Source organism: Erpetoichthys calabaricus, chromosome 14 (assembly GCF_900747795.2).
Source record: "Erpetoichthys calabaricus chromosome 14, fErpCal1.3, whole genome shotgun sequence".
Classification (NCBI taxonomy): Eukaryota; Metazoa; Chordata; class Cladistia; order Polypteriformes; family Polypteridae; genus Erpetoichthys; species Erpetoichthys calabaricus.
The window spans coordinates 59,512,609-59,539,608 of NC_041407.2; the positions used below are offsets into that span (position 1 = coordinate 59,512,609).

The window sequence follows — 27,000 nt, forward strand, 5'->3', positions numbered from 1 at the left end:
CAGTATGGTAGCACAATGGTTAGCATTGCTGTCTCACAGCTTAGAGTCCAGAGTCTGAAAGCCAGTTTGATGTCTCGCTACATTGACTTTGCAAATTCACTTCATGTTTCTGTGGGTTTTTCCCCAAAGAAGTGCAGGTTAGGTTAACAATGAGTATAAACTGCTCTAGTAAGAATGAGTGTGGTACCCAGTTGTGCCCAGCAGAGGAATGACATTCCTTCTAGGATCGGTTTCCACCTCTGGCCAGATCAGTAACTCTAAATGCTAATTTATTACCATTTACACCATACAAATCATGTTTAAGCGTGTTATGCATCTATTGCACCTTGTAACCATCAAGTCAGGTCAGGTCAGATTGGGGAGCATGTACTGGTACAGCACATTGCTGCATTCACCACACAACGAAACAGCTCAGGATCCTGATTGGCAGCCCCTCAGGCAGGAACGTGGTGCAGACCCACCCTCCGGAAATGGCCATCTATCTGCCACAGCCTGGTATTACATGAGCATCCCCATGGCCTGGTCCAGCCATTTGGGACCTCAACAATGAGGATCCTGCAAGCAAGATCACCCTCTGGGAATCGCTCCAATTTCCGTAACTGATGCTCTCTCACAATGCAGGTAATGTGCTTCATTGTTATTATTATTGTTGTTATTGTATTATTAATACATATTAAACAAATAGTAACATTGTAGATACTGTAAATAACTTTAATTAAAAATGCTACTTCATTTATTTAGCCACATTCAAGTATAATAATCTGACCATACTTGATTCTTCTATTGTGCCCCCTGACATGATACAAAAAATGTATTCTCTTACAGTGAGAGGTTTCAATTGTTGCTATAGCAGCAAAATATTTTTACAAAAAATCTTCATTATTAAAAAGTAAAAAACTATGCTTAACAGAACAGTTTGTCATGAATAACTATCCATCAGTCTTCTTATTAACAATTAATCCAGTTATAAAGTTTAGTACTCGAAACAGTATTCATTTCTGTGGAGTTCCTTTCAAAAGCATCACTTGCAATGCCCAGTCTATCTACATTCCAAATGGTCACATTAAAACAGTAGAGCAGTTCCTGCTAACACAATGTGGCTTTGCTGAAGCCATTTGGATTCCGAGACTGCCAACGCCACAGGTCCTCACCTGTAAGAAAAGAAAAGAAAGGTTTTGACACATAGATCAGTTATAAAACACCTTAAAACAGTCCATTATTTCTCCTTGGTGTCCTATGTCTTACAGTAAACCATTAAATTCTGATGGTAAAACTATGTTCCAGGATGATAATGTTCCATGTGAAAATGTGTATACCAAAAAACAGGAAAATGAATATGCCAAAAACAAATCCAATTTATAAAACCTGGAGTACGCACATTTTTACACAAGTTACCTTTATAAATCACAATCACTTTGTAAATATGTGTATGTGTACGTGCCACGATCCCCACCCTGAAACAAACATATATGGACTACGCTAATCAACCTTGTACATGTGTAATCACAATGCTACAAAGCAGCCTCTCACCTGACGTGTCAAGTCCTCTGTGCAGCATTGTAGCAACTCTATTCTGTGTTCTGGGGGTCAAGGAAAGGTGTAAGGCCCCAGCATCTGAGTGGATAGCCCCTATCACTTGACACATGTAATGACATAGTTGCTGTTATAATTAATAGTATTGACCATATGAAAAACTAAGAGTTAAGCCAGTTACTTTACCAACAAGCTTGCTACCATGTACAGCCAATGCTACTTTATCTTAGCATAAATTAATCCAGGGTTGATTCAGGCCAACGAACCATGACATTTGTTAGTCTCATCCTGGTATCACAGATGACTTATGCATTGATGGAAAGTCACTGCTTAAGGTTAAGAAAAGCAGTTTCATTCTCGCTAGGTGCCCGAATTGCAATAAAGTGCTCCTAATAGGTTAGAAAAACTGGACACTGCTGCAGATTGCCTTTTTATATTGGCATAAACATGTTCAGATTTATGTTAATATACCCACACTATACGAAAACTGAATGCAGTGCCTTTTCAGTTGGTTAATGACTTCCGGCACAGCAGGTATGATGGAGTGAAGCTTAGTTGAGATATTCTTGGCCTAATGGCCAGTTTCCTAAGAAGTGACAACAAGTAAACTGACAACAAATAAAAAAAAATCTTCAGTGCAAATACGCAGAATTGATGCTTTTCAAAGGGAACTAAAACAGAATTTGTAAATCATATTCATTATGTCAACGCACATTATAATAATGGCTCAGTGATATGAATTATTATACGAGTGATTCATCATTTAACTGGTTTTGCTACATTTTCCAACTTGATCAAGGGTGTTGTCATTAACCACTTTCACTGCAACGCGTACAAAGGGGTTAGATTTGCAGTAAACATCCTGATTTTTGCTTTGATTATTGAGTACACATACTTTGGACCCTTTATTGTGTATACAGTAAACAAATTTTCTAAATCTGACCCCAGATCTCAACTAAAGACAGTTTTTTCATAGTCATCATCAAAAGATCAAGAAATAAGATTTCTTTCTTTCAGTACAATTCTTCACATTTGCAGAATTCAAGCCAATATACATTAAAATTGGTTTGACATCTCACAGCAGCACAGTTTATTCAGGCCTTTCCTTTATCAGTTTTCTTTAATTAACACGTAACATGTATACCCAACTTTCTATTCAAGTGAAACATACAGGGGTGAAAAAAAGTATTTGTCAAAGAGTCGGAATCATGATGGTGTTAGGGGACATGTTATACTCTCATGATCACTCTTAGTGCATAGTCTGTAACACAACAAAGAAATGATAGAGATGCAGTCATAATAGAAGGTATAGGTTAACAGTTAGGGTGAACAGAAGACTCAAAATTGTGTATTGATTTAGTGTGAGTTCCCACCTTGTTCCACTTGCTGCCAAGGGGTACTCTGAGATGCTATAACCCCAGTGAGGAAAATGTGTTGAATAAAGCGTAAAGATACGTAGATTTATTTGCTAACTGCTACAATAGAATAGAATAGAATAAAATAGAATAGAATAATTAAAAAATGTTGCTTTCAAAGTAACCAACTCAAACAGTTGAGGAAGTCTGGTACAAAGTACTGAAATATGAATGTTGAAGCAGAAACCTTGACAATCCTTAAGAAGTACCTGGATGAGATATTGGGACAGTTGAGCTATTTTTGCTAAATGAACGAGCTTGATGGACCGAATGGTCTCCTCTCATTTGTCAGATTTCTTATTTTTCTTATGTTGGCACAATCACACTAGTATTATTTTTATTTTCTCTCTTAAATAAAACTTACACATCCTCTCAAGTCCAAAGACAGCTGTCCATCCTAGCTCCTTTTCTGCCAGTGTAGGATCTGCATAGCAAGAGGCAATGTCACCTTCCCTTCTAGGCACCACCTTATACTTGATCTGAAAATTAGACGGGGGAAAACACACACACACACATACACATTATCAGTAATTATGCCATTTGTATTGCCAAATGTTAAAAATTAAGCAAAAAAAGTCAAACGTGTACAATTAATTAATAAAGCTTACATATTTACATTAAATGAAAAGATAGATAGATAGATAGATAGATAGATAGATAGATAGATAGATAGATAGATAGATAGATAGATAGATAGATAGATATGTTGAAATGTTCTATCTATCTATCTATCAATATTTACAAGTAAAACACCCCTCAAACCTAAAATAGAGCTTCCATTTCATTGCATAGCACTGAGAAGTGATCGCACAGATTTATGGGGCTTCCCATGTATGCAAATAAAGGTTGCAGGCAGTAGCACTAGCATTAAGATGTAAGGAGTGAAGAAGGCAAAGAGTTCTGCACAGGAAAAAGAGAGGGGATCAGGGCTTGAAGGGCTCAAAGGTTATACTAACACCAACACAATCCGATCTGAACAGTACAACCCCCGCTCCTTGATAATTTATACTAAAATAAAACACACTCCAATCTCCAAGGGCATCCACTAGATTATAATGTGATGTCATCACGCAGGGGCACAAAACATCAACAACACAGAATACCTCCTTTATGGTTTCACTTCAACCACTATATGGGATATGCGGCCTAAGCTGTGAAGTTGAAGGAAGAATGTTTGACTAAGCTCAAGTAAGATGTGTTTAGCAATAAAGCTCAAGTTGGGTTGCCAGTTACAGGAGCGCTGGTTTCCTTGTGCCCAACACAAGCAGGTAGCGACTGTCTTCATTTCTGTACTGACCAAGACATCACTACAATATACTGACGTGGAGAAAACAGTGCCTGAAGTGGGCTGGTACACCCCCACAGCAACAATCACTTAAAAGGTTCCAAATCATAGTAACAACTAAATGTGCAGCCTCCAAATGACATTGCTGTTAGACATAAGTTAAACTACAACACTTAGTGTTACGAATTTATTGTCTGGCTATGACAAAAATAATAAATAAACGGAAGCTTGAAAATGCAACTGACAAATAACACAAAGTAACGCTTGAGTAAATTATGTAAATAATGAAAACTATAACATATAATAATGTGCTGGAAAAGATTTAAGACTGGTAGACATTTGACACAATCCAGCTGTCCTTGCGTTATGCAAAAAGGATCATCTACTTCAGTGTATTACAGCCAGTGAACTGGTCCCTTAAGACTAACATGATGGTGTGGTGGGGCAGGTTTTCTTTAAATACACAAGTTCAATAACACTATATTGTATATATATATTATATATATATATTATATATATATATATATATACACACACATATACACACACACAGTTATATATGTTTGTGTGTGCCATTGCAGGACATGTATGTGTAAGTTGTGTGTATATAAGTGTAAGTACTATACACCCACACTATCTTTTCTAAATAGCATTTTGAAATGTGAACAACTCAAATAATCCATTGCATAATATAAGAACCCAACCAGGGTAAAGACTTTAGTGATCCTAGAGTAAATATTTGGCCTCAGGTTATCTTTTGGTTCATACTGACATCTCAAAAGACCCCAAATATTAACTCTTTAGGTGGAAAGGCAAACAATGTAGTAGGCAGGTTCATAAAATAAAACATCTCTCATATTTCAGTCAAAAACAGATACTAAATCTGCAGTTTTCCATTTAAATGAAAATAGACTTCCAACAGACTTCCACATTGTATTATTCATATTTTTGCTGTTTTTTTTCAACAAACTGTACTTTACATTGGATGACAATGATTTACTGTGCTTCCAATGTAAAATTAACAAAACTCTGCCAGGGACGATAAACCATTGACATGAGTAGTATAAAATGGCACTAAAATACATCCATCCATCCATTTTCCAACCCGCTGAATCCGAACACAGGGTCACGGGGGTCTGCTGGAGCCAATCCCTAAAATACATCCATATAAAATTTAACAAGTGTTCTAACCAATCACACTGAGTAGTGGTTCCCAAAGTCGGTGCTGGAGACCGATGATGGCTGTAGGTTTTTGCTTTAACTAACTTGTGTTTTTGATTGGATTCCTAGCCTAATTAAGTCAGCTGTTATTTCCCAGTTTCTGTGTTTTGGAGTCAATGTAGAAATTATATAACTAAGTTTTGTAAAAAAAAAAAAAAAAAAAAAAAAAATTGTACATTTTTATTAAAATATACATAGCAGTTTAGCCTTTAACAATATTTTCATCCTGATTTTCAGGTATTGATAATTGTCATTATTAGGAGTCAATGAAAGAAGCAAACTACAGAGAAAAAAGGCAAAATAATAGGCAAACAACAAGAAAAGATGCTAGTGTGCCCAGGGCTGTTTCTAAGCATAGGCTGTCTAGGCAAGGGCCTAGTGTCAGGGCACATTACTGCAGCCCACTGTGGAGATTCCTATCTTTATTATGTTCAGAAAAAATTTTATGGACCAGACCAGAGCACAAAGAAATGTTTATGTTGTGTGTCTCAGCAGCGCCTACACTGTCTGCACTATCCACAGCACAACCCATGTGCTGTTGCGTACACTTGTGCAGGCAGCGTGCCAGGCAACTTGTGTGATGTACAGTCTCCTCACTTAATTCTGTTAGACCTCAGTGCAGCAATTGACACTGTCAGACATGACATTCTACAGTCCAGAATGGAGAACATGCTGGGTATCTCTGGCACTGCCCTCCAGTGGTTCAAGTCCTATCTGACTGACAGGCAAGAGTTTGTTAGTCTTGGCAACAGCAGGTCCAGCACTGCGCCAGTCATACAAGGAGTTCCACAGGGCTCTGTTTTCGGTCCTCTGCTTTTCTGTATTTATATGCTTCCCCTTGGCCATATTATTTGTAGCTTTGGACTGGGTTATCATTTTTATGCCTATGATACTCAACTCTATTTCAATGTTAAAAGTGAAACTTCATCAGAACTTTCTCAGCTCACAACTAGCCTCAGTGAAATTAAAACCTGGATAGAGCAGAACTCTTTAAAATTAAAAATTGCAACAAAACTGAACTCCTGCAAATTGGGACTAAAGTGAAACTTAATAAAATGAGCTTCTTCCCAGTCAATCTTGGCGGTGATCTCGTCAGACCTGCCTCTACTGCAAAGAATCTTGGTGTCATTTTTGATTCCTCCCTTTCTTATTCCACCCACATAAATCACATTAAGCAATATTCTTACTTTCACCTCCGTAACATATCCCGTGTACGTTCCTTCCTCTCCTTTTCTAACACTGAGAAACTTGTCCATGATTTTAACACATACTGTATCGATTATTGTAACTCCCTCCTGGCAGGTGCCCCTTCTAATCTTATATCACAGCTCCAGCTTATTCCAAACTTGGCTGCAAGAGTCCTTACATGGACCAGCAGTAGCGAGCACTTAATACCCATCTTGCTTCACCTTCACTGGCTCCCTGTGTCCTACAGAATTGAATATAAAATTCTGCTAATAACCTATGAAGACTTAAACGACCTTACGCCAAACTACATCAGTGACCTTCTCCATCACTATGTGCCTGTCCGTCCACTAAGGTCCTCTGTTTCTGGTAATCTTGTACCATACACATGGATGACAAGGCCTTCAGCTGTATAGCACCCAGACTCTGGAATGACCTACCAAAATTAATTCGATCAGCTGACTCCATGAATTCTTTTAAAAAACAACTCAGAACTCATCTGTTCAGGAAGGCTTTTAGCTCTACCTGACTTTATTACCCTTCTCTCAGTTTACCTCTATGTCAAGATGCTCATGTAACCTGTGTGTGTGTGTGTGTGTGTGCTAGACCATCATTATGTTGTCTGTTAGGCTTTTCTTTGAATTTACTATCATACTCTTCTTTATTTATTTATCTGGTTTAGTATAATGCTATGTACTGTATACCCTGCCGTTCTTTCATAAACTCTGTAAAGTGCCTTGAGCATGGGAAAGGCGCTATATAAATAAAATGTATTACTAAACAATAAGTAGTAAAAACTCCCAAAATTCCCATTATTCTTACTGATCATTCTTTTGAATTAAAATAGTGAAACTGTCCTGCAATAGTGTGCTTTGTAGTGACCATTAATAAAAGCTGAGGCCAATCACTAGGAAAAGAAACAATTGATCAATGGCAGGAATATTCAGTTATGTACAATTTTACGGATCATATCTAAGAGTTAGGAGCACCTTCTAAAACTGTTGATGACTTTAAGGTCAGCTTCTACAAATATTGTATACAAAATGTTCTAAGTTAATTACATAGCAATTTTCTTACCTCCAATTAACCAATGACACTATAACCGACACTCATTGTATTAGGAAACTTCCCAAGCAAAGCCAGGTAACACAGCTAGTTACACTATACGACACAGTAATTACTTAACTACTACACTGCAATTACTAATTAATTTCTGGCTTAAGTATAATTTAGCTATGTATTTCTACATCACACTTAAAGAGAAGAATAAAATGATCATATTGGCAAGTCCACAAGTAGTTATAAGCAATATGGAATAATAACTGCAATTATCTACATAGCTATTGTTGCTTGCAGTACCAGTGTACATTTTTTAATACACTGTAAACTTTCAGTTTTACAAATTTATGAAGAGGTGTGTAATGCTTTATATAAGAAAAAAATAAATAAAAAGAGAACAAGTCAATCATAAAATAAAGTAAAAAAAAAAAAATGCATTTTGTACTACAAGATTTATATTATTTTGTTCTATGAGAGATGATTATTTGACATTACATTAGAATAACCAAACATTTCACACTAAATATTTTTAAGGAACACAAAATTACCTGTTTCCCAGAAGCCTTCTCCATAGCTTGGACCATCTGCAGTACAGAGTACCCAGTTCCAGTGCCAAGGTTATATACCTTCACACAACAAGAAAAACAGAAAGGTTTGGGTAACACCATCCTCAGAGTGGAGGAACAAAAAAAATAAAAAAAGAATAAAAAAATGGCAAATTCTCTACCTTGCAACCACAATTTTCTTTTAGTTTCTTCAAAGCTGCAATATGTCCCTTTGCCAGATCAACCACATGGATATAATCGCGCACCCCTGTGAAGAGGCAGAGAGAATATTAATTCAAGTTTATTTTAATGGGTGCATAACAGAATGATATTCTAATCTGCATGTGCCCCACAGAATACTCATTCCATCATTTAAGTTTGATAAAAGCAGCATGATTTACAAATAAGAAATGTCAATGAAAAGTTCCAAAGTTACTCCTCGTTTTTCACGTAATTATTATTATTTTTTTTTAATTTTATTGACTTTATTGTAAACATTCCATACAAATAGATCAATTTTTACAAAAAATAGGACTGAAAACAAATCAACCCCTCACCCCTGAGAAAGACAGCATGGCCAACGGAGTAAAACTTAAAGCTAGTAAAAATAAATAAATTGATGAGTTTAATAGGCAGATAAACATAAATGGAGAAGTAAAAGAAATGGGAAGAGAATCTGCTTCCTCAGTGCTTTAAGAGCTTATTCTAAAATATTATTGATTAGATCCTGCCAGGTTTTGAAAAAGTTCTGCACAGATCCTCTAAGTGAGAATTTGATTTCTTCCAATTTCATATAATATAAGACATCCCACTGACTTAAAAGGAGAGTTAGAATTCTTCCAGTTTAGCAAAATAAGTCTGCGTGCCAATAATGTAGTGAAGGCAATCACAATTTGTTTGTCCTTCTCCACTTTAAGCCCATCTGGAAGAATGCCAAACACAGGTATTAATGGGTTAGAAGGGATTGTGACACCAAAGCTGTCTGAAAGGCACTTAAAATATTTTGTCCAGAATGATGTTAATTTGGTGCAGGCCCAAAACATGTAACCCAGTAAGGCTCGAACTTGATTGCAGCGTCCGCAGGTTGGATCTTGCCCTGGAAACATTTTGGATAGTTTTAAGCAAGACAGATGTGCTCGATATATAATTTTGAGATGGATAATTGTATGCTTTGCACATATGGAGCTTGAGTGAATTCTCTGCATTGCTACTTTCCACTCCTTTTCTGATATGTTGAGTGAGAGATCCTTTTCCCATTGTCCTCTTGGATCTTTGAAAGGGAGTGACTGTAAGATAATTTTATATATTGCAGAAATGCTGTCTGAGTCCTCGAAACTGAACAATATTTTTTCCAGCATATAGGAAGGTGGGAGATGAGGAAAATCGGGCAGGTTCTGTTTAACAAAGTTTCTAATTTGAAGGTAGTGGAAGAAATGTGTTGCTGGAAAGTAAAATTTGGAATGTAACTGTTCATACGATGCAAAGATGTTGTCTGTATAAAGATCTCTAAGTAATTTAATCCCAAATGTTTTCCAGATATTAAAAACTAAGTGCTGTTAAGACTGCAGGCACAGTATTTTGTGGGTCTGATATATACAGTACCATATCATCTGCATATAGATAAATTTTCTGTTCAAGTCCTTCTCTGATAATCCCCTTTATCTGATAAGCATTTTGACAGTGAACTGCCAGTGGTTCAATGGCGATTGCAAATAGCAGTGGTGACAAGGGACATCCTTGTGTGGTACCACGTTCTAGTTTAAAGTAGTCTGAACAGATGTTGTTAATGCAAACCGTATACAGTACAGTACAATACAGTAGTTTGATCCATGCACAAATGTTTGGGCCAAACCCAAATTTCTCTAATGTAGTGAAAAGGTAGTTCCATTCAATCATATCAAATGCTTTTTCTGCATCCAACAATAATATCATCTCTGGGGTGTTTGACTTTGCTGGTGAATATATTACATTAAACAGGTGTCGAAAATTGGACGCTAAGTGTCGGCCTTTAATAAATCCATTTTGATCTTGTGATATTACTGAAGGCAGGACTTTCTCCATCCTTCTAACTAGGACTTGAGAGTATCTTAACATCATTATTCAGAAGTGAAATTGGTCTGTATGATGCACATTGTAATAAGTCCTTATTTTGTTTAGGAAAGATGGTGATTAATGCTTGGCAAAATGTTTGAGGTAGAATTTGATTGTCTCTAGCTTCTGTAAATATTGCTAATAAGAGGGGAGCTAGCTGAGTGGAGAATTTCTTATAAAATTCGACAGTGTAGCCATCAAGGTCTGCTGCTTTCACACTCTGAAGTGACTTTATAGCATCTAGTAATTCTGATAGCACCAGAGGTTTATCCAATTCCTCTGCTCTAAGAGTATCTATGTGTGGTATCTGTAATGCATCCAGAAATGCATTAGATTGTGTGTTGTCTTTTTTAAAAACTCAGTAGAATATAAGGATTTATAGTAGTCTCTAAATGTGTGCATTATATTTTTATGGTCAATGATTTTATCTCCGTTCGTGTTGGTGATTGCTGGGATTGCATTGCGAACTTCTTGCTTGTGGATCTGATGAGCTAAGAGCTTGTTAGCTATCTCTTCATTGTTCATAGTAATGATGTCTTGATTTAAAAAGGAGTTGTTCAGTTTCTTTGGTTGTTAAAATTGCAGAGCCTGCTTTTTCCTATGAAGAGCCTCACTTGGACACCTGGCATGTTCTTGATCTATTCTAGTAATTTCGCTTGTTAGCTCTGATAACTTCTTGGTTTCTAATTTATTTCTGTGGGAAAGATATGAAATAATCTGTCCTCTTAAGAAGGCTTTTTTACATAATTAAACAGGATATACATTAGATTTAAAAAAATGTTGTGAAATCAGAATTTGGATTCAGTTATGTAGTATTATCACTCTGGACAAATATTTAAGTGACATGTGCAATAACAATAAGTTTAAGTTGATTTATGTTATACAATAAAAAGAAAAAACACAGACTACCCTCTCCAGGAAATGTTTTTGAAGAAAAATATGTAAAAAACAAACAAAAAAAAAAACAAAAACACACCCATTTACAGCAAAACTGGAAAAAATTCCAATAAACACTATTTTACATTGATTTAACAAACACCCTTATACTTATTAATCACATTACTAGTTAAAGAAATCATTCACATTTGCATCAAAAGATTAGTTTATTAATTTTATTTGCAAATTGATCTACATATTTCTGATGATCTTAATGTTTCATTTACAGGCTTTCTAGGAAGCAGAAGAGTTCATAAAACTATGTATGTATCAATATCAAAGAAACCGTATCTACTTGTGTCTGAACTATGTACTCTGAGCTGTCTTATAAGAAGTATTCACTGGAATCACAGCCCACCAAACAATACACTTCTCACTTTTGCTACAAAAATATTACAGTGGTCACAGTATGAAACCTGCTCCTTTTCTATGACAATGCATGTGTTTTCTTCCAACAGCCAACAGACTTAAAGATTAGGATGATTGGTAGCATCATTGAGTGCGTGAGAAAAGACTGGGCACAAGGTAAGAACCAAGTATGGATGAGGTGCCAATGCTGCCAGAAAAAGATTGAATTAAGCAAGGTTTTAAAAGTGAATGGATGGTTCTAATTTATGCAAAATTAAATTGGACAGTTAATTACATAAACATAAAACACTATCAAATTTCCAGCAGCCAAGGAATTCAAAGCCTTAAAGTTTCACAGACACAGGAACCTGTTCATCTGGGAGCCAAGAACTAGAAATGTAAAGCAACCTGATGCTTTAGTAAAATATTCCCACTCCAATAAGTTTTTATCATTACCTCCCTCCAGAGTTTTGGAACTTGGGATTACAGTTACTACCAGAAGGCTCTTATAATTATGGATATTATTCATAATAATTCATATTATTTTATTTGCAATCTTAAATTGAATTAAGTGGGTTTGAGAATGTCTGTGTTAGTATGCATTTGACTATGTTCACTATACTATTAAGCATGGTGTATTCTGGCCACAGCGACTACTGTATATCTGCACCTATTAGACTAAATAAATAAATAGATAAATAAATAAATAGCAATCCGCCGAGCATTAATCTAAAAACAGTTACAAAATAAGCAAAAATGCTGATAGTTTAAGGAAGACTGATCTAAAACTGAAATGAGAAATCCTGAGTGGCCCCCAGCATTGGAAGAATACAACAATGTTAAAGTGTCATACACTGAATAATTTATATTTAACTGCTTTGAGGTAGACGCCACCACAATAGTGGCTTCAGACTGACAATGACTATCACTCTTCCCCCCGGAAAAAAAAATATTCCTAAGTGCTTTATTTGTTATAGGCACTTTCTTTGCTTCACCAAAGGGGATATTCTCCCAGCCCTTTCTGAATCCAAAATATCACACCAATCCATTTTTAAAATAGATTGACAGTGTCCATTCAGGTGCTATATCAAGTTAATTTAATTCAGTTTGTTCTTATAAAGCACTTACAAGAACACTGTACAGTTTTACAAATGTAATGTGAAAAAAAATATAATATAAAAAGAAAACAATGGTGAAACATTGAGAAGTGTTTCCGGCTTTCAACTCAATCTTCCATTTACTAGATGTACATTGCAATTAGCAATGGCTTACATTTTCACTCTTTTAAAAAATAACAACTTCTGTATAAAATAACTTCTTAGGAAAATATGCCATTCAGATTTATGCACAGTTATTTGTGGTCATGCAGTATTACGCACTGGTGTTAGGTCTCAGATCTTAAAAATTGTTCAATCATTTGCATTTTCTCTAAACGAACATTACTTCATAAGACTTTCATAAGGTGGCCATATCCTACACTGTTAAAACAATATGAAATTGCAGATCTCTTGATATTCTGAATAGTTTCTTGTATGCATTTGTTCAAGAACATGTTACAACACTGGCAAAGAAATTATAGTTTGACTGCAACTAATAGAAATAGTCTCTGAAGAAAAGTGAAGATAAAAGGTCATCCTCTTTTAGGCCTTAAAGAGGAAATTAACTACATTAGACATGCACGCCATCCATTGTTGGTTCCTGACTTGCTCTCAATGCTGCAACAACAATGGTTTCCTGCAACATTGAGAGTATGATGATGATGATGATTACTGGTGCTGAAATGTAGCTCCAGACTCTGTGTGGATTGTTCTTCAGATACTTTACTCTCCCCCTATATCGTAAACATGGACAGGTTACTTCATATGTGGCCTATATTAGTAAGTGTGTCCTGTGATAAACAGGATTTCTTCTTGCCTTATAATCAACTGTGGCCAGGACAAGCACTGCCTGCTGATAACCCTAATCTAGATAAAAGGCTTAGAAAATGGAGGGATGCCCCACATAATGTAAAACAAATGATATCTTAAGTGTTTTTTTATACACAGCCCTATACAATTTATATAAAAATGTATATTTCATAATTTATTCATTTTTCTTAATCATTTATGTTGATCTTGGAAGTACATTTCGGAGACAAGTATGTTGTAACACACATCACTTTTAAAATTAATGTGGCAGAGTGTAATTTGAGACTTTTTTCTGTCTGGGTTCTTCCCTTATTATCAAATTAAAATGGCAATATGGACTCTACTATTTTGGACAATCTCATGTTTCAGACAACAGTCACTGTTAGATGAAAGTAAGGAATTTGCGCAGTCAAGACAATAACTTATTAGAGAGCCGAGAAATGTACATGTCCCCTTTACAGTATCCTACCACTCTGTTCCATATGTTTTAAAACTGTAGATCAATCAAAGTGGAAAGATACTAATGTTAAAAAGTTTGGTTAAAAAATACAAGTAGAGTTACACTATTATATAGTATTATTTTTCCCATACTCAGCATAGGACATTATTATATGACAAGTTTGAATTTTCATTGAGCTCAAGCATTCCACTCTGTTAAAAGCTATACTGCTGAATTAAGCCATATACATATCTGCAATATAAAATCATTTTACAAGCAACTTGCAGGGATGGAATAGAATAAAGCTTCTTTATTTATGTTAGCTAATTTGATGAGGAGAACTCACAGCATCCCTAGGATGATAGGAGGAAACATAAGGAAGTTTCTTACACCACGTACAGAAACGAGACAGGGTCCAGGGACTATGCAGTAGCAATACCACCTACAGTAGAACATCACCATGAAGAAGTACTTAAAAAAGTGATGGTGCTTGAAAAAGTAAGAATCTACCTGTTCCATCAGGTGTGTTGTAGTCATTGCCAAAAACATTGAGGTATTCTCTTCGTCCAATTGCAACCTACCAAAACAATAACAACTGGAGATTACTAAATAAAATTATATTTTAATATCATTAACTTCTTTCTAAACAACAACAGTCAGTCGGTCAGTCATTTTCTAACCCGCTTAGTCCTGTACAGGGTTGCGGGGGTCTGTTGGAGCCAATCCCAGCTAAGGCAGGAACAGACCCTGGACAGGCCACCAGTTCATTGCAGGGCGAACACACACACACACACACACACACTAGGGCTGGAATAAGAAATAATTAAAACAAAACATCAATTAAAAAAAATAATAACAACACTGAACACCCACATTCTAAATCATAAATGATGTGACCTGTTACTATTAATATTGTACAGAGCTTCCAATTCAATTACTAAACATCTTTTAAAGATGTGCTGAAGTCATTGCCAGAGACACAGGAAGCTCTAAGATAGCACAGGGCAATGTGAAGTACAGCATAGATATCTCCTAGAAAAAGTAAAAAGTTGCCAACGTAGAAGTCAAATTAGGAAGTAGTACAGCTGACAAAACAGCCTCCCCTGCCTTGCACCTACTGCTACATGGATTGACATTTATATTCTTGCAATATTATTTATTGTTTTGCTACTTTGTGCATGAATAGAAGTCTGAATTTATCACCAACAGTTTGCTCATTACACTACTGCTCAAACCTTAACTTCATAATTCAGAATTATACACAATGCATGCAGTTTTACATATTTGTTAATTTTTTTTTGAGACTTTTGTTAAGATTTCAGAAATTTCATGAAAACATATCAAACTATGTATACCAAAAAGAAAAATACTACAGTATATATACAAATTTTATCTCCTACCACCACAGCCAGCACTTCACAAACAGCTCATGTTCAATACAGATTATTCATACTCTTAACTTTGCCAATGTACATAATAAGCATTTTGCAAATGCTAGAAACCTACTTACCTGAGCAATGTAAGGCAACAAGTTATTGGGAATTCCCTGTGGATCCTCCCCAATCATTCCAGAGTGGTGGGCTCCAATTGGGTTAAAGTAGCGCAGAAGTACAGCATTCCAGTCCTAATAAGAACAAAATGCTGTAGAATGCTTCTGAAAATATGTTTGTTTTTTTTTAAACAAGAAAATGTATACATACTCTAATGGTTATATAAAATTATGGCTAAGTTCCCACCAGTTTATTTGTTTTTTTTGCCACTAACCTTCTGTGCACGACACTGGTCTACAATCATCTCTTCAATGAAGTACTTGGTTTTTCCATAGGGATTCGTGCAGCCCCCTACAGGATGAACTTCATCAATGGGCAGCTTTTTAGGATCCCCATAGACTGTAGCAGAGCTGCTGAAAACAATGTTGTGCACTCCATGTTTCTGCATAGTCTAAAAGAAAAGTAAATATGATGTGCACAATTAACACTAAATTTATAAAAATGTGATGGATTTTAGCATGACTGCATAAGAGAAAAATTTCAACAGTCTTTCTCAGCAACTTTAGTTTTATCAGTTCAATTTTACATTATATTCCACTGTTTCTATTTGCAGCAAAAACTAAATTCCAATTACCTGGCTATCTTAACTCTAAGCATGACAGACATAATCTGTCCCTACCTTTTTGTGATAAAATGTTGGTTAGTGAAAACAAAACCATAAACAAACAACACAAAGTAAATTTTGTTTATCCAAGATAAAGTGCCCCACTGCATCCCACCAAACCCCAACAAGCAGGGCTGCACATAACAATGAAAAAGGATTTATTCTTTGTCGCCTAAAACAAAACCTGCCTCCAGCCGGGGATTTGGCCTGTGACATCAAACGTATTGGCTTCTAAACTGATCATGAATTTAGCCTTTCTAAAATGTATTCTTCACTAAACACCTCCTAACAATGTTATAATCCATAGCCATCAGAGGTAAAAAGAAATCCCAGCAACTGCTTTACTGCAACATACACATATACATTTTTTACTTCAAGTTTTATCTGTGGCAAGAACCTCATTAGCAAACTCACCTCCAAAAGGTTGATGGTTCCAGTCAGATTGACACGATAATACATGAGGGGCTTTTGGACAGACTCGCCTACTGCCTTTAGTCCTGCAAAATGCATTACTGCAGAGAACTGGTGCTGTTGAAAAATGAGGAGAAACGAGAAATGAGGAGAACAAAATACAAGAACAGACAAATAAAGCTGAGTTGATATGAAGGCAAACCAGCAAGTTTTGTTTATTTCCTTTTTACCTCTTTGAAGATTTGGTCTAAACCAGCCTGGTTCAGGAGGTCCAACTCTCTGAATTCAATCTTGGTCTTTAGGATTTTTTCAATCCTACATAAGCTCTCAGGAGTGCCACTGTCTTCACAAAAGAGACAGAACCGAAAGAATTTAATGTACACAATCAGTCATTAAAACACATTCTGAATTTCACAATTCAAAGAAATCAGTCATTCATTTGTTTTAGGCCTGATTCATCCATTACAGGATTGCCAGGAGCTGCAGCATGTCTAAGCAGTATCTGGCATAAGGCTTGAAACATAAGCTTTGGTTGGGACAATTGTATATCACAAGACTTGTTTACACAGTCACATTAAATACATCGTGATATCAATTTGTAACATACATTAATGTTAACATTGTAAAATTTGCATAATCTAGGTTCACATGAAAATGGACACTATTCCATTTTGTCTATTTTATTTTTAGACATGTTTTCAAACTACGAAAGCTGACTGTTGTTCTTACACTTAGTAGGCAACCTAAAGCCTTCCATCAGCAGAGCACGGAAGGGATTACAAATGGCATGATGCCTAGTGGAGGCTGGGTGGTCTCATGGCCTTGGAACCCCTGCAGATTTTGTTTTTTTTTTCTCCAGCCCTCTGGGTTTTTTTTTGTGTTTTTTCTGTCCTCCCTGGCCATCGGACCTTATTTTATTCTTTGTTATTTAGTATTGCCCAATTTTTACATTTTTTCTTTCTTCATCTTGTAAAGCACTTTGAGCTAAATCATTTGTATAAAAACATTCTATATAAATAAATGTTGATGTTGTTGTTATTCCAATAGCAGGAACCAGCTTTGGATATGGTGCTAGTCTATCACAAAGCTCCCTCACTCACATGGGGCCAATTTGAAATTGAGAAGTGATCTAACTCATACACACCAAGGTCATCCTTCCTCTTAGTTATTAGCACTTAGTACTGTAAATTAGGATAAAGGTATAATGGATATTCAGTAAATAATGCATTTAATGTCTACATCTGCCATTATCCCTTTCTGATATACTGCTCTATTCTAAACATGATGGACTTGCATAAGGGAATGGAGAAATTTAGAGAGCTGTTGAAGAAAAAGAGATATTACTTACTACGAATGGCATTGCTGAAGTTGTCAATGACCACGGGAGTGAAGCCAGCTTCAATAAGCTCTACCACACAGTGGCTGCCAATGTACCCAGCACCTCCAGTCACCAGAACCTTTTCACCCATCTTCACCTGGAAAAATTAGCATGACAGGTAAAGTAACTAAAATGAAAATATCAAAAACTACAAATTTATAATCAGTTTTGACTAACTTGATAAAACACTAAGTTTTGGCAAAGCTGATTCTAATTACAGTATACTGTAGATCACAAGATAATATGATGCGTAATACAAAAAAAATTAAGAAATATGACTATTCTGTGCTATGTTCTCCTGATCTTTTGCGGGGGATTGGAAGTTGTATTGAGTGTACTTGTGTGGAAGTAATATCTTTCAAAGAATACATAGAGAAAAACACACGGTTTTTGCCTGCTCTTTGATTTCACAATGTGATCATAGTAACTCTGCGGTGGGTTGGCACCCTGCCCAGGACTGGTTACTGCCTTGTGCCCTGTGTTGGCTGGGATTGGCACCAGCAGACCCCCGTGACCCTGTGTTCGGATTCAGCGGGTTGGAAAATGGATGGATGGATGGATGGATCATAGTAACTAAGAATTACTGTTTTATCACTTTGTGCTGCTCTGTAACACCAGCGAGGTATATAACCCAAAACGGCAGTCCATGACAGTTCATGATCAATCACACGTACATAATGTACCAATTTACAATCACTGCTAAACCCTGTGCATACAATATGTAATTAGGATTTGGAAGGAAAGAGGCACAAATCCATGCAGAAAGGCAGAATATGTTAACAGAATGAGACCCTGGAGCTGTGAGGCAGCAGCACTAACTACTCCATCATCATGCTGCTATATTAGATTAGGAGTTCCTGGAATAAGGTACAAACGGATTAAAGCCACTAAGTCTACACATAAATGGCATATGTAATTTAGGAAATTTTCCCAAAACTCACTATTTAGTGCAGGCAGTTTTATTTTACAGAAAATGACCAGTGCAAAATCAAAACCTAGCCCGCATAAACTGTAGGGCTACAGTGCTAACCAGTGTCAACATGATAACCGGAAATTATAATTATAGTAAAGGTTATGGAAGAAGATATTCTAAAAGAGCAAGGAAAAATACTACACAAATATACACTTAATTTCTATTAAAAGGAGCATGAAAACATTCTCTGCGGTGCAGATAAGACAATACTATGAATTTCATTTAAAATCATTAAAATAAACATATCCATTTATACTTCCATTTCTAGAGTCCTGGGTTCAAATCCTACCCTGGTTACAGTCTGTCTGTATGTATAGTGTCTGAGCAGTCACTCTGTGCTTCCCAAGTCAGCACAAGCTTTTACGTAGTTACTGTAGCTGCCCTCTCATATCTCAAAGATGTGCTTGTTACATTAACACTTGTAGGTGTGTGGATGGGTGTGCAATGTGATGGACTGGGACCACATCCTGGGCTTGTTCATGTATCAGAGCCTCATGAGTACCAAATGGATTAGGCAAGTTTGATAATGAATGGATGAATTGCTACCTTGATGTTACTTAATGATACAATGCTCAATCCAAACTCTATCTTCTTCTTCTTCTTTCGGCTGCCCATTAGGGGTTGCCACTGCGGATTATTTTCTTCCATATCTTTCAGTCCTCTACATCTTGCTCTGTTACACTCACCACCTGTATGTCCTCTCCCACCACATCCATAAACCTTCGCTTAGGCCTTCCTCTTTTCCTCTTCCCTGGCAGCTCTATCCTTAGCATACTTCTCCCAATATACCCAGAATCTCTCCTCTGCACATGTCCAAACCAACGCAATCTCGCCTCTCTGACTTTGTCTCCCAACCGTTCAACTTCCGCTGACCCTCTAATGTACTCATTTCTAATCCTGTTCATCCTCGTCACACCCAATGCAAATCTTAGCATCTTTAACTCTGCTACCTCCAGCTCTGTCTCCTGCTTTCTGGTCAGTGCCACCGTCTCCAACCCATATAACATAGCTGGTCTCACTAACATCCTGTAGACCTTCCCTTTCACTCTTGCTGATACCCGTCTGTCACAAATTACTCCTGACACTCTTCTCCACCCATTCCACCCTGCCTGCACTCTCTTTTTCACCTCTCTTCCACAATCCCCATTACTCTGTATTGTTGATCCCAAGTATTTAAACTCATCCACCTTCGCCAGCTCTACTCCCTGCATCCTCACCATTCTACTGACCTCCCTCTCATTTACACACATGTATTCTGTCTTGTTCCTACTGACCATCATTCCTTTCCTCTCTAGAGCATATCTCCACCTCTCCAGGGTCTCCTCAACCTGCTCCCTACTATCACTACAGATCACAATGTCATCAGCAAACATCATAGTCCACGGGGACTCCTCTCTAATCTCGTCTGTCAACCTGTCCATCACCTGATGTAATCCTACCTCCAACTTGAATGCATCTGTCACTCCTACCGCAGACCTCACCACTGTCACACTTACCTTGTACATATCCTGTACAACTCTTACGTACTTCTCTGCCATGCCCGACTTCCTCATACAATACCACAGCTCCTCTCGAGGCAACCTGTCATATGCTTTCTCCAGGTCCACAAAGACGCAATGCAACTCCTTCTGGCCTTCTCTAAACTTCTCCATCAACATCCTCAGCGCAAACATTGCATCTGTGGTGCTCTTTCTTGGCATGAAACCATACTGCTGCTCACTAATCATCACCTCACTTCTTAACCTAGCTTCCACTACTCTTTCCCATAACTTCATGCTGTGGCTCATCAATTTTATTCCCTTGTAATAACTGCAGTCCTGCACATCCCCCTTATTCTTAAATATCGGCACCAGTACACTTCTCCATTCCTCAGGCATCCTCTCACTTTCCAAGATTCCATTAAACAATCTGGTTAAAAACTCCACTGCCATCTCTCCTAAACACCTCCATGCTTCCACAGGTATGTCATCTGGACCAACGGACTTTCCATTTTTCATCCTGTTCATAGCTGTCCTTACTTCCTCCTTGCTAATCCATTGCACTTCCTGATTCACTATCTCCACATCATCCAACCCCTTCTCTCTCTCGTTCTCTTCATTCATCAGCCTCTCAAAGTACTGTTTCCATCTGCTCAAACACTCTCATCGCTTGTGAGTATGTTTCCATCTTTATCCTTTATCACCCTAACCTGCTGCTCATCTTTCCCAGCTCGGTCCCTCTGTCTAGCCAATCGGTACAGGTCCTTTTCTGTCTCCTTAGTGTCCAACCTCTCATACAACTCATCATGCACCTTTTCTTTAGCCTTTGCTACTTCTCTCTTCACCTTGCTCCTTATCTCCTTGTACTCTTGTCTACTTTCTGCATCTCTCTGATTATCCCACTTCTTCTTTGCCATCCTCTTCCTCTGTATACTCTCCTGTATTTCTTCATTCCACCACAAGGTTTCCTTTTCCTCCTTCCAGATGTCACGCCAAACACCCTTTTTGCTGTCACCCTTACTACATCTGCTGTAGTTTCCCAGCTGTCTGGTAACTCTTCACTGCCAACCAGTGCCTGTCTCACCTCCTTCCTAAACTTAACCTTGCAGTCTTCCTTTTTCAACTTCTACCATTTGATCATTGGCTCTGCCCTCACCCTCTCCCTCTTCTTGATCTCCGTCATCCTACAGATCACCACCCTATGCTGCTTAACTACACTCTTCCCTGTCACCACTTTGCAGTCTTCAATCTCCTTCAGATTAACTCTTCTGCATAGGATGTAATCTACCTGTGTGCATCTTCCTCCACTCTTGTACGTAACCCTATGTTCCTCCCTCTTCTTAAAATACGTATTCACCACAGCCATGTCCATCCTTTTGGCAAAATCCACCATCATCTGACCATCTTCATTCATCTCCTTGACACCATACCTACCCATCACCTCCTCATCTCCACTGTTCCCTTAACCAACATGCCCATTGAAATTCGCTCTATTCACCACTTTCTGTCCCTTGGGTACACTGTCCATTACTTCATCCAACTCACTCCAAAAATCTTCTTTCTCACCCACTGCACACCCAACTTGTGGTGCACATGCACTAACAACATTCATCATCACACCTCCAATTTCCAGCTTCATAATCATTACTCTGCCCGACGTCGTTTTCACCTCCAAAACACTCTTGACATACTGTTCCTTCAGAATAACTCCTACCCCATTTCTCCTCTTAATTTTTCATCACGGGATCCTGGGGTGCCATACCTATGCCAGCAGTAATGCAGATGCCAGTCCTGGACAGGATGCAGCTACACATCATATCATACTTACTGAACAATGGACCACTTCAGAGCAGATAACAACTTGTCAGAAAATCTTGAATATTAAGAGGAAACATATAAAAAAATATATAAATATATAAAAAAAGAACCGCTAAAAGGTCTGCATTTAAATAAATATTCCTCTACTCTATAACTGAATCAAGCAGCCTCTAACAAAGGCTGGGTGCATCAATAAAGGGATTCTGTTATAGTCTGAATGCTTCTAAACTTGCACAATCATTACACACAACAGGGCATAATCCTGTTCAGCGCCAATCTAGCTATATAAAAAAAATCCCAATTTTAAATATGGAAGTAAACTTGAGGTTTTCTAGAAAATATAGAGATCATGTCTGAATAAAAACTGTTATATATTAGACTGTGCATTCATAGATGCGGTTAGTCATCACGGATGGAGCACATTAAAAAGGCCCCTTTAAAAGGTGAACAATGAGAGTCTGTGTTAGGCCGCCAAGACGCCCACCTCCATAAATGTGGCATGGTGTGCTCACGTCACTGTAACTATGTCACTACTGGCAGGATAAATCATACAAGTTTTCTACAACTACACAGAAAATCTGGAAAATTAAAGCATACGTTACCAATAATAATCTAGCCAATTATTTCAATTTTGGACCAAGCAGACTTTCTCATTTAGAGTTTAAATCAATCTGACAACATGCTTCTTGGACTACGCTCCATTACAGGAAAAAGCTGTGAATGTGCAGAGATCATATAAACTCCACAGAGACGCCATCACTGCTACCGATAAGAAGCAACAATTGTCTGTGTACTTTGATCAAAACATTTGTGGAAAAAAGAAATCCTATATCAGAAATCTAAAATAGAATGACCACAACCCTAAAATTGGATTAAGCAGGTCTGAAAATGAAAAAGATGGATATTCATTTTCTCATTACGTTAAATGTATCAAAGATGTATATAAGTACAGTATCTCTTACTACTTTCCATGTTCACTGCAAGAAAAGTTCAGCACAACAACAAAATAGGATTCAATGTAATCTGGAAATTTAGGAGCATGCAACTAAAAAGCAAATGCATTAAGAGTTTGAAATACAGACCATCATTTGGTTAACACGTACATAATAAATAATGGCAACCTATCACGTAGACAAGATGCTGCTGCAGCACTTAGTAAATACTCATTTAGCTTTGTGGCTCCTAATTTCTGCGACTCGCTCCCAAGGACTCTTTTCAAGGGTCCCCCTGCTTGAAACTCATCCTGAATATTCAAATGTCCTCTCTGGTTTTTTAACTTCTGTACTTTCACTTACATTTTTCTTGAACATGGTTCCTGTACTATTTTTTGACTTAACAACCTTTCTCAATCCCTGATTATAATGTTACTACCTCAGTGTGGAGTACAAATATGGTCTGCCAGCCTTGAAAGTTCCATTCAGAATTTCAGTTTAACCTCTACTTTTACTTTGTACCTTGTTCTCTAGTTTTATTCTCTAGCTGTTTGGTCTGCAGATCTCCTTTTATGTCATGTCCATTCCCGTTACAGTACACCCTGCTTTACGATTTTACATCCAGGACTCATACCACCGATTGCAATGCAAAATTTGTGAGGTATACTTCCCAGATCATCTTTTTGCTGTGTTGGTTTGGCATTTGATCCTAATATTGTACTGCCTTATTGTTAAATCTGATGTTGAACTGCAATCGTGTTAACATTGAAAAATAAAAGATCATTAATTTGATTTTTTTAAAATAAGTTATTTGTGGAATAGCAAACAACTAAGAGAGACAAAACACCACCATACAATTACTTTTTACTCCCGTTTCCTGCGTTACCGTTATTCACAAAATGCAAACTTATTTATTTAACTTTAAGACAAGCTTTGTGGAGAAACATACTTCCACAAAGATAGATAAAACTATAGGAAAGTGGATCACAAATCCCACGGATTGTTTCTGAATTTGGATGGCGCAAAACATACAGCGTGCATCCTTAACATTCACAGTCTTCTATTTGTGTGTTCAGCAATCTCGTGTTCCCATTTTTTCTGTTACAACGCTGCCCTTAACAAATTATTGTCGTCATTCTCGTTTTTTATTTGTGGTCTGTTTGTTTTATAGTATAATGCACTTTAAGACCAAGCAATTAAACACTGAATATTGTAACCAAACAGTTTTTAGATTTAGTCGGAGGAAATTAGTGCTATAGTTTAAAAAAACAATCATAAATGAACAACTGTGAGTACCCTGAAAATTTCAGTTCCACTAAAATCCAAAGACACGAAAGCATCATGTTACTTTACCTTCTATGTCTGACTCACAGCACACTCGAAATACTTGGATTTCATTTCACTTGTTCTTTCAGCCAACTAATCGGCACCTACTTTAAGAAAGCATCCTTCAATGTTTTACTTCTAAAATGAAAGACGAAAAACACTGAAGCATTAAAGAGGTAATTTTAGAATCTTTCCGAGGAAAAAAAACAAAATATTGTAAATGTCGTCTTTCGTCCGGTGATGTTGAGATTGAATGCAGCTTCCTGGGTCCTTGTACTGAATGTCTAGAACAACACCCTATGAGTGATGAGTAATAAATCAAACACGTCCATCACCGGTTAGTACAGCGCTCTCACTGATTTAGGTAGGTGGCAGATCACAATTCAACATATTCCACGGGCTAATACAGAGAACACTGTGCTATTAAACGAAAAACAACAGAGTCAAAGAAAAGAAACAAGCAAATGTAGATACTCTCAGACTCCAACGATTTCTGTCAGTTTACTGATCTTATTTCACTCATCCGGATACATGTATTTCGTGCCAGTCCTTCCCCATCTCCGTCTCTCTCGCTCTCTGTGTAGGTCAATGAGTTCTCTGTTGGTGGGATTCTGAAACTACTGACGACTTTACATTTTCTCACTTACTTGAACTCAGCGATTCAAAATTAAACTGTCCCGAAGCTTCACGCCTGAACATATTAGCTCTCAGGAACTACTTCGCCAAACAAAACGTGTTTTCTTCCACGTACGTCCTATCCTTATTCCGGGTTCATGCATCAACACTGAAGGAGCTCTCTGTTCCCACTACTGCAGCCTTCCAGTTTTTGGTTTAAAGAGACACTGTCGCCTCACTCATTCATTACTTCCCTCCCCATATAATATATACATTTAAAGTTAAAGTAGTTAATAATTTTTCTGATTTTTTTAAGTTTGTCATACCTGCACTCCTCGCCTAGTGTAACCTTTGACTGGCAGTAAAGGCTTTGGCACGGTTTAAATGAATAGTCATTCAGGTCAGGGTAAAGACCTGGACGGCGCACCTACCCCTTTAAGGACCCGCCCCTCCACATCCACTTCCTCGTTCAAGCCCCTGAGCCACGTGCTTTAAAAAAAAGTACACGTCACGGAAAGGGGCGGATCTAAAAGAATGGCACACGGACAGGCCCGGGGACTCCGGAAAATGGGCACCTCAGCTGTCAATCAAGCTCGAGAAACTGTAAGAGAACGAATGAGCTACGGATATTTCTGGTCTAAGGCGGGCGATGCCGTCTCCACAGCAACCGATCCGTTGTAAACGTGGCTGCGCGGTGTATCCGGCTTTTCAAGTCTTGTTCGATCTGCAAAAGAGGTAACATTACACGTGGAAGTGCATCCAAGTTATTAACCGCATTCGTTTTTTCTTGTTGCAGCGCCACGACAGGCCACAATACATCGTGGCAGCTCTGAATGTGATGCCAGGTCATGTATCTATCTATCTATCTATCTATCTATCTACTAGGATGTACGCACGTGCTTGATCTCTCGTACTGTGAAATATGGGTATTGTAAGTTGTAATGACGTGTATTTCTTTATTGATACAGGAGCCAAAGTACCTGGAGTACCTGTGGAAGTTCCAAAAAGCCACTGACCACTAATCGATGTGGAGTTGCCAGATTTCTAAATGTTTAACCACGGCAACAATTTTCATTCATTGTTTACACTGCAAGGGTCCTCAGTCACAGTCCTGTAGAGCTGCAGTGGCTGCAGGTTTTTGTTCCAACCCAGTTGCTTAATTAGAAATCAATTCTTGCCAATAATTTAATTTCATGGCTTGTTAGTGTTTTAACTCTGCTATGTCAGGTAATTCTCATATCCTAGATTTTGTTCCCCTTTCTAAGGATATCATCCAAATGATTTGAAGGCTAAAATTGATGACTAATTCTTAGTCCTTCACTTTTCTCTCTTCACTTTCCTTCCAAGAATTGAATTAAACCCAATACTGCATGATAGATATACACATGTATAAATGGTAACAAGCTAAATGGAGAAATACTGGTCTCTTTTGTCATTTGCATGTTATTGCTAATTAGGAGTGATTAAAAACCAAGAATACAACTGTTTAAGACTAAAATAAGCAGTAAGAGTTCAAAATCTTAATGAGCGAGACAACTGAAGTGAAGTAGAAGTGTTACTTGAGCAATAAGTGCTTATTAAGCAATTGGGTTAGTGCAAAAACCTGCAGCCACTGTGGCCCTCCAGGACCATGACTGAGGACCACTGGTTTAGAGGATTGATGGGATATGGTTGGATTTCAGAGGGGGCAAGTTCAGGGACACGTTGGTGCCAAAGTCTATTCTGGAAACACGACAGGAACTAGGACTGGAGGTGGGGCTGTTTCATCACATTTCAAACAATTCTCATCTGGAACCAATTTTAAGTCACCAAATGACCTGAAATGTACATCCTTTTCATGACGGAAGTGGGATGAAAATCAAAAGTAGGAAAAAAAAGGTTATCTGTATATGGAATGAAAATGCAATCTTCACATGGACACTGGCTTACCTAGATTACAATCCTGCTAATT

General features: G+C 37.5%; 1 protein-coding gene across 1 annotated transcript; it reads right to left on the minus strand.

The window, feature by feature from the left end:
- Positions 1-690: 690 nt before the first annotated feature.
- On the minus strand, positions 691-25,517 carry gale (UDP-galactose-4-epimerase). Its single transcript, XM_028819750.2, has 11 exons — positions 25,376-25,517; positions 17,878-18,004; positions 16,760-16,872; positions 16,533-16,646; positions 15,729-15,905; positions 15,475-15,588; positions 14,475-14,541; positions 8,426-8,511; positions 8,247-8,324; positions 3,313-3,427; positions 691-1,151 (listed from the first exon to the last, which is right to left on the minus strand). Exons 2-11 carry the CDS (start codon positions 17,996-17,998, stop codon positions 1,087-1,089), a joined length of 1,050 nt encoding a protein of 349 aa, XP_028675583.1. The 5' UTR covers positions 17,999-18,004; positions 25,376-25,517; the 3' UTR covers positions 691-1,086.
- Between the last annotated feature and the right edge of the window lie 1,483 nt (positions 25,518-27,000).